The 12,356-nt window shown below is 35.6% G+C and overlaps 3 protein-coding genes across 4 annotated transcripts in view; 2 read left to right on the forward strand and 1 right to left on the reverse strand.

The window, feature by feature from the left end:
• LOC136815748 (esterase OVCA2-like) overlaps positions 1–4,259 on the forward strand; it is a 9,569-nt gene extending 5,310 nt beyond the window's left edge. The window contains exons 6-9 of the mRNA XM_067072198.1: positions 2,149–2,227; positions 2,659–2,799; positions 3,386–3,445; positions 3,908–4,259. Coding sequence (XP_066928299.1) covers positions 2,149–2,227; positions 2,659–2,799; positions 3,386–3,445; positions 3,908–3,975 — 348 coding nt within the window. The 3' untranslated portion in view covers positions 3,976–4,259. The remainder of the gene's footprint in view (positions 1–2,148; positions 2,228–2,658; positions 2,800–3,385; positions 3,446–3,907) is intronic.
• Positions 4,260–4,331: 72 nt separating this feature from the next.
• Positions 4,332–6,854, reverse strand: LOC136815735 (centromere-associated protein E-like). The gene has a single exon (XM_067072182.1). It carries the CDS (start codon positions 6,852–6,854, stop codon positions 4,332–4,334), a length of 2,523 nt encoding a protein of 840 aa, XP_066928283.1.
• A 328-nt stretch (positions 6,855–7,182) lies between these two features.
• Positions 7,183–11,703, forward strand: LOC136815746 (synaptotagmin 1-like). Of its 2 annotated transcripts, none has more exons than XM_067072196.1 (4): positions 7,183–7,287; positions 8,291–8,525; positions 9,742–9,963; positions 10,687–11,703. In XM_067072196.1, exons 2-4 carry the CDS (start codon positions 8,336–8,338, stop codon positions 11,463–11,465), a joined length of 1,191 nt encoding a protein of 396 aa, XP_066928297.1. In that variant the 5' UTR covers positions 7,183–7,287; positions 8,291–8,335; the 3' UTR covers positions 11,466–11,703. The 2 variants fall into 2 exon arrangements, with proteins under 2 accessions (XP_066928297.1, XP_066928298.1); XM_067072197.1 differs by lacking the exon at positions 7,183–7,287 and adding an exon at positions 8,006–8,055.
• Positions 11,704–12,356: the final 653 nt, after the last annotated feature.

Raw genomic sequence — 12,356 nt, forward strand, 5'->3', positions numbered from 1 at the left:
GAGCCTACTGTAGGTTACGCTACTGTAGTTACGCGGTCTTCTCGAGGTAATTGCCACCGGAGGAAGCCTAAAGCTTCTGAGGATGGCATTCATAGCTTCACGCATAAGGAAGTTGGGCAAACATCTCATAATTTTGCGCGCGTTTTTCAGTATTTTAGTTCCGCTTAACGGTAGCATTCTTATCTTACGGTCTCTCTATTGTTTTATCATCATCAAAAAGACTTTTCCGGAGTTATTTTGATCTGATTACTCATTTTGAAATGTCAGTTTGTCTTTTTCTTATCCCTGGAGAGTTAAATGAATCTAAGGAAATTCCCTTTTCTGGGAGATTCCCTTTTTATACCACAAGTAGTTATTAAGCGCTCTTCATAGGTAAAAATATTACTCTACTCAAAGTATTCGAACAGTTATTTTGCTAAACGTGTACATTAGTAAAATAACATATGAAGAGCAGTATCTTCAGATATATACGCCTTTTATAGGAAAAACCACTAAGTCATATGATTCTGATTTGGTAAAAACATTGTGGCAAATATGGTAATTTTGAAAAATAAGATCCAACAACGGTATCATTATTTAGTTGACAATATATATATTTCGATCAATTTGATCATCATCAGGTCTAAAATCAAAAATAAAAAGTAAGAATTAAAATTCGTTTAAGGTTAAAAAATGTTTTCACATATCTACAGTACATACAACTTCTCTTCATACACTCTACAACAAACTAATTAAAATCAAATTCGCTTGAAAAAATCCCGAAAAACATTGCTGACATACTAATTATGTTGCAAGTCTCAAGGGAGACAAAATAAAAGAAAAATGATTAAACTTTTATTGTAAGCACGTGACTTTTAAATTCATCCTAGTGTTTAACTCAGGTTTCATTGGTTGATAGAAGGCCTCGAGAGTCTTAGTGTCTTTCATTTCTCGATGATGACGCATGATTTCTACGTCATCAATGGACAGTTCACAAGCGCAAGAATCATGTGTGAGCCAACTGGGGCCTTCATGATCGATGTTCCTTTATCCGCGTGATAAATGTCGGCATGTATATCCAACATAGCACGATGGGCATCGTGAACAGACAATTTTGTAAACCACACAGCTTTTAAAGGTTTTTCGATCTTAGGTTTGAGTGAAGGTACACAGTTTTAAGCTTTTTCAGAGTAAAAATCACACGACACGGTGCATTCAGTTTAAGCAAAGACTTCTTAAACTGGTCAGATATCTTTCCACGATATTCTACAAACAGTTTCTTTGGTTCATCTACCTCATCCTTCTCCTCTTCCGCTAAAGTCGGCGCGTCGATTTTCTTCAAAGTATCAGATATAATTGATTCGACAAATTGATTTGGGTATTGGTTTTTGATTAAGATATCGCGGGCACGTTTTATACTGTCATCACGATTTTGACGAGTACTGCATGCTCTTGAAATCCTATGTAACATACCTACAACCACTGATCGTTTGTATTTTAAGGGAGCAAGGGCGTGGAAATTCATAAGTAACCCTGCTGGGCTGCTCTTAAATTTATATGAGTTTTTCAGCCTTAAATGTCAATATCAATTAAAATGGAAACATGTACTTCTCAGTAATTTCTGAAAGCTGAGGTTCAGATTCTTCTTAATTTGTTCTTAGGTTTTGGCCAAATTTCAGCCTCGTATTCTTATGAAATTGTTCTTATAAAAAACGTGTAAGACAAGGCACGGATGTCACTCTAAGTAGACTGTAAACCACTCCCTTGACACATTTGTTAGCATTTGAAAGATATTTGTCTCAGATGAGAGGTCACTCTTAACAAAAATTACGGTAGGGCTAAGATCATTCCTTTTGAACGCAAATTCAACTCTATGTGTTCGTTTTGCTGCGGTGGCACCTTAATGCAAGTTATGGCTAGTGTATCGTATATACTGGGTCATTAGCGAGTTTATGTATTTTCACTTTTGAAGTCGGTAAAGTGACTGAAGCGATTTGGAAAAACCCGCAGTTCTGACCCGCAATATCGAGGATCTATTCAAATTAGAACCATACCGTCTCCGTCGCAGATAAATACACATACATAAACTCGGTAGTAAAAACAAAAGCAAAGCTTGCTTACTGAAGTAACAGAAGTGTTCTAAGTGCAATCTATTTGTTTTGGTTTTAGGGACCATTCGATGGCATACTTGCATTCAGTCAAGGCGCGACTTTTGCAGCTCATATATGTGCGTTAAGGGAAAAACCAGGTATTTTGTTATTTGAAACATATGAATCTTGTTTGTACCAAGTAGCTATTGAAGCGTTAATGAGGAAACTGAAATAAACTACCATGAAAAAGACTTGAGCTAGCTTCCACTTATGCGAGATGAATAGTCACGATTATTTTTCAGTTTTCAAGTAGAAAAACTGCGTTTGTGTTGTGCGGGTTGTTCTCGATGCAACGGCTACCCTTATATTTGTTTCACGATAATACACAGGTTCCAAAATTAAAGTCCGAATAAAAATGATTTGTTTCACGATATTTGCCTTTTTAAATGTTTTACGTTTCGACGGAAGGAAAAAGAAAGACGCGTTTACGAAAATCATTTTTTATAACGTTATAACATTGTTGTTAAAGAAAGTAGACACATATTCTTTCGGTACCCCTTATATTTGTCTTGTTCTCTCTTGTTTTTAGATTCGAAAATCAAGTTTAATTTTGCCATCTTATGCGCTGGCTTCAAATCACGGTCAACGCAGCATGAAATATATTATCAAGACCAGATCACTTGTCCAACGCTACATGTGTACGGTGACACAGATAAAGTAATCCCAAAAGGTAAATCGTTTTAACCTATAATACTTGAGATTCTTATTACAGTTCTTAATAGTTCTTAACCCATTGGCTATAGGACTGAAAACGTTGAAACAATCAAGTAAAACATCGGCAAGAACCTTCCGATAACTTATATATTTCTGGTGAAATTTTTGCATGGATTTGGTAAAGCATGAAAATTACTTGTAAACTACCCCTAACTAGTTGTCTAGACCAATTAGCTAGTTCTGCAATATTGAGGTGGAAGCAAGGCCGCTGATCATTTATTTTACAAGAACGTCCAATTTTTGAAGCCTTCGGACGTTTTTTACATTTTAAACTTAAAAATGTTCTTAACATGTTCTTATTTTCACCATTTCGTAAGTATTTTTGGCCATTTTCCCAAGAAATCGGATGTTTTACAGTGTCCGCAAAGCCTGTTCTTAACTTGTTCTTACCTTCTTACCTTCTTACCTTGGCCATCAAAACTTCATGTTCTTATATAACAATGTGTTTAACCTTCTTAAGAGAACAGTCTTAGTGAAAGCCAAAGATATAAGACTAATAATTTTCCTCTATTTGAACTTCGTTGATTACGTTTTATTTGTAGAGATGAGTATTGACTTACAGACTATCTTTACAAACTCGACCGTACTCAATCACTCAGGAGGTAAGGGTATCTCAAACGAAATCATTTTTGTGAACATGAATTTCTTGGGGGCTATTTTTTCAATAAAATGCAATTGACGCTCTCTGATTCGATTTTCAAGGGGGGTTAGATTTTCATCGAATAAGGGAGCGCATCGAATAATAGAACGTAGCTTATAAGAGTTTCTTGTTTCAATATTATCAGATGATGGAGCGTATCGAAAACTTTGAATTAACATTCTGTGATATACCCCTTAGAATTCCAACTGAACCTATTCGCAAAATAGAAAATTCCAAGCACGAATTTTGACGAATTTGGTATACTGACTTTTGTGACACTGTAATTATCTTTTTATATTATGAATAGATAATTACTGTGTCATAAAAATTCTGCTCTTCTACTCAAATTTTGCGCCCCTCTTATCTACGCGACTGTTCCGGAAAAGCCAAACATTTGAACTTTCACTTTCGCTTTCATTTTTAGGTCATTATCTTCCTGCAACGTCGGCTGAACGTAAAGTCTATCAAAGCTTTCTAGACCAGTTTCGCTAGCATATAATGTAAAGAATGTGTAAGAGAATATGTAAGCACAGCTTACGTATAATAATGTTCCTGGTGTTACCCCTATGATGGTGGAATGATGTTTTTACTAGGAGTTGCGTTTTAAGGATAGACCGCAAGATTTTCTAAAGAATGACTTGAAAGATCTTACCTTCAAACTACAAACTTAAAATGTAAAAGTGATGGAGTGTTAATTGTGTTGTACTGTCGTGTAATATCAATGAAATTTTTTTTCTATTCTAAAAAATAATTTAATATTTATGCTGAAAGTAAAATCAACGGTTTTTAAATGTCTACAAAACTTAGGCAAATTTACAGAAAAAGTACAAACTCCTAAAAGCTTAGAATTACTTAGAACTGGATATAAACCTCTGCAGTATATCCGCAAAATAGGTTTCCATTTTCCGTGAGACTACACTTGTACTCGGTTCCACAATCTGGTCAGTGATTTTTTCACGAACCTTCTCCATAAACTCTGTTCTCAGATTCTTTCGTTGGTGTAACACTTTCCAAAGGAAAATAAGTTTTCGAGCATCTTGTTGGCACGGTGGTGGCAAAGCACGAATTAAAGAGCCAAGCCAAATGTTTTGCTGGTCAATCATGTGGACATCCGCTTCAGAGTTCTTCAACGACTTTAGCAATGTTAATCCCAATTCAATTATCTCACTCGTGGCAAACAAACTCTTATCCACTGCAAATACAGCTAATTTTGATGAGCTTTGTAACGCCATTTCGATTAAGGGTCTCATTACACTTTGAACATCTTTCTGAAGAGTTTCATGGTCGATGTATAAAATATTGGATATTACATCCTCGGTTCCATCTTTGCAGCATATTCGATCACCAGACCGGTTGAAATCAAAGTTATCCTCATTATTTCTCTTTACATTCTCAATAGAATTTCTTCTTGTTTGTTTAATATTGTTATTCCCAGATTCCTCAGTTTGTTGAGACTCAGCTGTGGGAATATCAATATTTTCCGTGGTGATCATCAACCGATGGACTAGTTGTCCAATCAGCTCCTTAATATGAAGTACCACATCTCCTTTCACCAAGTGATCCACCAGCAGCTGTTTAAAAGACTCGGTTCCATGCCCAGAAAAATTCTCTATCAACTCTTTGACAACCGCGATTCGAATGTCTGTATTGTATTGATTATTTCCTTCTTTTACTAAGTGAAATTCTTCCAATTTTTTGTCACTTCTTAGCTCTGACGCTTTGGCAACGCTGCTGTTGTCTCCCACTCTGAACATCTTTTCTGGTGTTTGAAAGTCTATGCTACCGGTAGTATAACTTCTTGTTCTGATGTCACCATTTCTCAAATTTGATTGGTCCATAAACTGGAGTCCAGTCTCCAAATTTCTTTTAATTCTATCTTTAACAACCCAAGGTTTGATTTGTCTCTGGAATAAATCTAACAAAGATTTAGTAGCGTCTTTATTTTCCAATTTTTCTTTGAATGTTTTCTCCAATTTTTGAAAGAGTTCTTGTACCTTTGCGCTCACTACATCATGACCAGATATTAACTTCTTTTGAACTAGATCTACGGCCTGTTGTTCAAGATCAATGCTTTCCAATTTGGATAAAATATTTTCTTTCTTTTCGTTTAACTTTGAGAGAATCCCAAAGTCGCTGTCGTCATTACAATTGGGTTTGTCTAGTGCTTGCTCAACAATCGAAATTAACCTTACCTCTTTAACGAACGCAAGTTCTTTTAGCCCCGTTAGAATTATATTCAATTTCCCATCCTTATTTGTTTCTTTAAAATTTGCTAATGCTTTTTTACCCTTTTTAACGATCTGGCGTTCCATTTTTTTTAACGTTTTTGGCACGTTGATATCTTTGATTAAATCATCAAGCTCTGGTGCGACTTTTTTCTCGATTATCTTTTCCAGAGCATTGCTTGTCTCGCTCACTTTGACGTCATCAAAAACTTCTTTGAAATGGTGTTTGGGTAACTGATGCAAAATTTGGATCCAATCTTCAATTGTAGTGTGGATAGGGGCTTCATGTTTTTGCAAAGTTTCAGAAGCATGTTTTAAATCCAGCTGTATCTGAAGGGAGATTTCCTCCCGATAATAGTCTCCAATTTTTTTCAGTTTGATTTTAGAAGATAAATAATGTCGTAATTCTCGTATCCTCGTAGTCCTTTTACGATAAAGTTCTTCTTTTTCGAAATGAAAATCGTTTGATGTTCTATCCTTTATAAATTCGGTCTCTAATGATGGACACATCATTGGTTCATTTTGTGTTTTTAAGAACACACCTAATCCGCTCGCCAAAGTCTGTTCAAACTCATGTGACAGTTTCTCTTGTTCGCAAAATAACCTGATGCTGATGTTCTCCACTTTGGAACACGCCTCGGCGTTCTCTTTATTACGGTCGAAATCGCTGATTATATTTTGTTCAATCTGTGTTATAAAGTCTGAAATTTGATTTAGAATCTGGATTCGTTGTATGTCTTGCGGTACCACTTCAACTATCTTTCCAACTGTTTCCTTAAGTTGCGCCAAAATTCGCATAGCAACATCCAACACCTGCTTACCGTAACCAAACTCATGTACCAAACGCACCAATTCATTATTCACCAAATATCGAAAATAGTTATAAAAATCTTTGTAATACAACTCTTGGCTTGCTTCAGATGTTATCAAATTATCCAATTGACCGCGTATGGTTGTTTTTGATTCAATAGTATAGAACTCCACGATGTTCTTAACTTCTCCAGTCAGATCTTCAATATCTTGACTTATTCGTAACAAACTGGAAAATACTTCTTTGAGGTGCACTAAACTGCATTTTAGTTCACCAATTGTTTTACGAAAATCTCCAATAGCTTTGAAGAAGGATACAATAGGTAAGCAAAACATTGTTTTTTTTCACTCTTGTTGTGAAAGATCGAGAGGTTCTTCAAATTAACGAGAATTTCTACTAATTTTCTTTTTCTTTTCTTCGCAATTAGGAATACATCACCAAGCATCGTATAGTCCATTTGTATGTCTACAATGCTTACAAGATTTACATTACTATATATAATTTCAAGTCCCTAATTAAGGACAAGAATTTTCTTTCATAATGATCGCTTTAAGCATTTTCCAAGATATAGTTTCCTTTGAGAGTCGAAATAATTCACTTGCTTTTTCATGATATAGCTTCCAGAGGTGCGGCTAATAGAATGTCTAATTGAATGCAAAAAGTTATGCCTAAGGTGAGCTGTTAATAAAAAGAAATGTTTTCGAAATTATTCGAATCAAATTTTCAAAGAAGAAGAAGAAGAAAAACAAAATGGCAGCTTTTTAAACGGTAAACAATATTTTTTGCTTTGTTTTTGTCTGTCTTGGGTCATTTTTACTCGAAGTATGCTAATTTTTTTGGCTTTTTCTAAAAAAGGCAAAAATGGGCTCTTCCAGAAAAAATCCGTTCATGGGGGGTGGAGGATATATATTTTTTTTTCATGAATTACCCCTGGACATTTTGATTTTTAACCCCCTGGACACGTTATACCCCTGGACAAACATCAAATCAACCCCGTGGACACAAAAAATTACCCCTTGACATTGGAATTTACCCCCTGGACATTGTATTTTTTTGGTATTTTTTCAATACCCCTGGACAATTCCACCCCCCCCATGAACGGATTCTTTCTGGAAGAGCCCAAGAGAATCCCAACTTTTTAGCGATATTGGCAATATACTATACTACAAATCATTATTTGAGTTTTAGTTACGGGACAATAAGATAAGCCTGTAGATTCCTTTCTTATTCCTGAGCAAAACCTCCAAATCTTTTCAAAAGTCAAGAAATGATAATCTAAAATCTCTAAATATAAAAATCTTTTTCTCACTAAAATTAAAAATTATAACTTGAATACACGCTTTTTTTTATAAGAATGGTGTTCTCTCATTTCATGATGTTGGTATTCTTAACTTTTTAGGGAAAGTCATCCTACGATATTCTTACGATATATTCTAAGGTTAGGATCCAATCCATCCTAAATCTTGTATGTTATACATACTTCGAACAAAGATTTGGCATTTTTGTGAAAGATTTTAGACAATTAGCAATTTACAGGTAAAATGCTCTAAAAATTGCCATTCTTGAGGGTTCATTTGCCAAATTCCATGATGGTGTTATTCTTAGCATAGTATTCTTAATTTGTTTGCTAATTTCATCATGAATATTCTATAAAGTATAAAGTATACTCTTATAAAAAAGCGTGTATCTTTAGTCATTCCAGGATCACAATATTTTTCTCAGATTTTTTAGTCTCGTTGTTCTTATTATTATATCATTAATTTGTTTTTAGAGAGAATTTGGCAAAACTGTTTATCAAATATCGTATCGAGCACTAATGAAGCCTCCGACAGCATTGGAGAAGCTTCCTTTACCACCTCTGGTGTCAATTGGTCTCATCCTGATTATTTTATCCTTTGCAATCATCGTCCCATTGTATTTCATCATCAAGTATAAACAAGAATGCTTCAAGTTTTGGAAAAAGCTTTTTAAACCTTTCATTAAGTATTGCTTAGCTGGTGATGCAGGTATTTTGGATAAATAATGGCTCTAGTTTAGACCACTGACCTTTATATAACCCTGGACAAAGCTTCTCAATCCCAGCCAAGCAAAATCTTTGATCGGAGTTTTTTGAAAATTGGTACCCTAATGTCGGCACTACTCGATAGCGGTGTAAATGCATCGAGAGAGCTAGGTCTACTTTCCCTCAAATTCTTTTGATGATGTAGCGGCGTTAAACGTTAATTTTTAGCATTGCAATGGCTTCTCCTTGGGTACCAATTCTAAAAAAACTCCAATCAAAGATGGCAAATATTGCTTGGTCCAGGGTTATATAAAGGTCAGTGGTTTAGACGGACGATTTTCTTCCCTGTCTAGAGGGGATTTATCTAAAGAATCCTGCATTACTAAAAATAGACAAAAAGAACGACAAATTTCATAAAAAACGACATATTTCGCCGTTCACAACCCCGACCGAAAGTGACTGTACCACCCCTAGCGATTCATTCCCTTTCGTTTATCACGGGAAATAACTACGTGTGGTTCAAAAGAACGACAAATTACGCATGCGTGTTACAATGCAGGATTCTTTAGAGGAACAGACTGCTATTCTAATTGTTAGGCAGAAAGTGGGCACAAAGTCGGCAAGTTAAACTTTAAAGATTGAAAGAAGACATTGCATTGACGTTTAAAGAAGGCAATGCATCGACCTTAAGGCTGGTCTCCACTTTCGCGCGACATGAGCGAAAACTTTTTTATGACGTAATCTTTTCTTCAGGCAAAAAAGGTTACGAAAAAAACTGTCGCCCATTTCGCGTGAAAGTGGAGACCGGCCTTTAGACAGCCCACTTTCTGCAAACTTTAATTCAAAATTAAGATAGGCAGGGCGAAAAGTGGGCCGTCTAAACTAGAACTTGGTATCATTTTTCCTCAGTGCTAACATGTGTGTGATATTATTTTCTGAAGTCGATTTTAAAGTGCTAGAAAACTCGAGCTTTCATTATTAGACCAATACCTAAACTTCTGTCATGCGTAACTTTAGCCAAAAATTCAAACTTTATTAATGTGTCTTTTCTAATTTGCCCCTATTTTATCAAAATTATTTAAAATACATATCTTAACAGTATACCACTACCCTTTAAAATCTGTACACTTTAAAATTACCAAATTACGGACCTAAACAAATGCCAACTCCCCTGAAAATTCTGATGCTCTGATCTTTATCAAAGTGATTCATTTTTCCAGCTGATGGTATCGATTTATGTAAAGTTCAGCTGACAAAACGTACATTTTACGAGCGCGTCCACCCGTCAGTCAACGAGCTAGAATTCAGTCGTCTTGATGAAAATGACACAAAATTTGGCATTACTTTGGGTCAAGTTCATTTTGGATTAAATTATGACAGCGTCAAAAATATTTTGAAAATCAAAATTTATGAAGCAAAAGATTTACCGGCAGCCGATGAAGGTAAAGAATAATGGAACTCCTCACTTTTTCTTTTAAATTAAAAACGAAAGGATTTTTTCTAATTCGACTCTCTATTATTCGAAAACAATGTTGGTCCCTTCAGCTCGAGATTGTTATTTTACTTTGAATCTTTCTCTAATTCGAAAAATTTGAGGGATTGGGTAGTGTATGGACAACAATAAGTCTCTCACTTTTTTTGTAATGATTTGTTATAAGAAACAGGAACTTTTATGTTGTTTTTTAAATATCACGATTCATTCATTTAAAAGCCTCAATTCTGGCCAAAATAAGTCTAAATAAAGCATTTCTAAGGCATATTAGGGTGTTAAAATTGAGATTTTCTCTCGACAGCGTGAACCTTTGTTGCGCCTTAATACTCACTACATTTTTTGCCACCCACTTCCCAGACCATGTACATGATTTACATTAGAGATATCCACTGACCTTTATATATCCCTGGACCAAGTTACTCAATGCCGGCTAAGCAAAATATTATGATCGGAGTTTTTTTGAAATTGGTACCGGCGGATAGAGCGCTAGATCTTCTATCGCTTGTACACTAGTGATATAGCACCGTTTGTCGGTAGGCAAAGTTTCAAACACTACAATGGTTTCTTTGCGGGTACCAACTTTCAAAAAACTTCGATCAAAGATGGCGGATATAGCTTGGTCCAGGGATATATAAAGGTCAGTGGATGTATCCCTGTTTCTTTCATCTCACAGGTGGAGCGTCCGATCCATACATTCGTATTATGTTATTACCGGACACTAAAAAACGGTTCGAAACTATTGTTCTTGATGATACACTCGATCCAGTCTACAATCAAGAATTTGTCTTCAAAAATATGCCACTGTCTGAACTCCAAAAACGTAAACTTTGCATCCAAGCTTTAGATTTTGATACACAACCTATACATGATATTTTAGGAGAAACTTTAATCCCACTCATCGATTTAAACATTGTTACAAAACATAATAGTAAAGATCTTATAGATTTTTGGCGGATTTTAGTTCCCGGTTATGATCCCGATAATCCGGGTGAATTCAAACAATCACAATCGGATTACGGTGATATATGTGTATCGCTACATTACATGCCTGCCGTGGCGACATTGAAAGTGTATATTATAGAATGTAAGAACTTGAAAAGTGTTGATGAGGGTGGAGTGTCGGATCCTTTCGTTAAAGTCACCATAATGAAAAATAAAGTAAAACTAAAATCGCAAAAAACTGAAGTTATCAAACAGACGTTAGATCCATATTACAATAAAGAGATGAAATTTAAGTTGGACCCGGCTGACGCACCTGTTACTGATCTACGATTTTTGGTTATGGATTATGATTTCCCTATCGGCGCTGACGTCATCGGCGAGGTCGTCATTGGAGCCAATTCGTACGGACCGCAGAAGAGACAATGGAGAGATATGTTAAGGTCTCAGAAAAGACCAATCGCGTGTTGGCATATGTTGAGACCAAAAACGAAGAAAGGCGAGGAGGATTAAAATCTGCCTTCATTTTACAATTCGGAAACCACTATATGTTTAGGAATAGGAATAGGTCATTTTCCCTTTGTAGCTTTAATTCCTGCTTTCATGTCAGTGCTACCGTATATACCTATAACAATCCAAAAGGTCCCTTTCAGTGCCCACGGGAAAAAATGGCAAAAAAATTGATAAAGAAATTTTCGAAGTAATGCAGTTGTTTTCGGCGGGCGAAAATGAAAAAAAGTATTTTGAGCAGCCGATGACATGTATATTTTGTTCTCACCAGTTGTTAGCCGCCAGGCCCTATGTCAACTATATACTGGACATGACTTATCAATCTTTGCCCAGTTGTTTTTTGTGCGGCTGCTCAATACACTCTTCTCGAGATGCATAAATTTACTGTTGTCCTCGTTTTCAAACAGATTTCATTGCTATGAAATTATATATTTAATCCAATTTGAATTCCCAAAAGGCAAGCATTAACTCTAAAACAAAAGTACTTGAAATTCAAAATGTCTCATGAGCTGTAAACAACACAATAGACGATATCGGCTTAACCGAATTCTCCCCGAATGATTACCCATGATGCATTGTGCAAAAAAATTCACGGACGATAACCCTAACCCTAACAATGCATCATGGGTAATCATTCGGGGAGAATTCGGAAAGCCGATATCGTCTATTATCATTGATAATATGTAATTTTATAGATAAGTACAGTACGGTACACAGTTTTTTTTATAAGCAACTTCGGTTTGCTTAGCATTCCAGCTCATTTTCTGAAAAATTCGTTTTGACCACCCCTGATATTATACCATATTTATGCTCATTGGATCAATGGCTATTGTTGACCATGATTAGATTATCTAGAGATAGTGAATTTTTTTTTGGCTAATTTCAGGACTTGAG

The sequence above is a fragment of the Clytia hemisphaerica genome, unplaced genomic scaffold, assembly GCF_902728285.1.
Source record: "Clytia hemisphaerica strain Z4C2 unplaced genomic scaffold, Clytia hemisphaerica genome assembly, whole genome shotgun sequence".
Classification (NCBI taxonomy): domain Eukaryota; kingdom Metazoa; phylum Cnidaria; class Hydrozoa; order Leptothecata; family Clytiidae; genus Clytia; species Clytia hemisphaerica.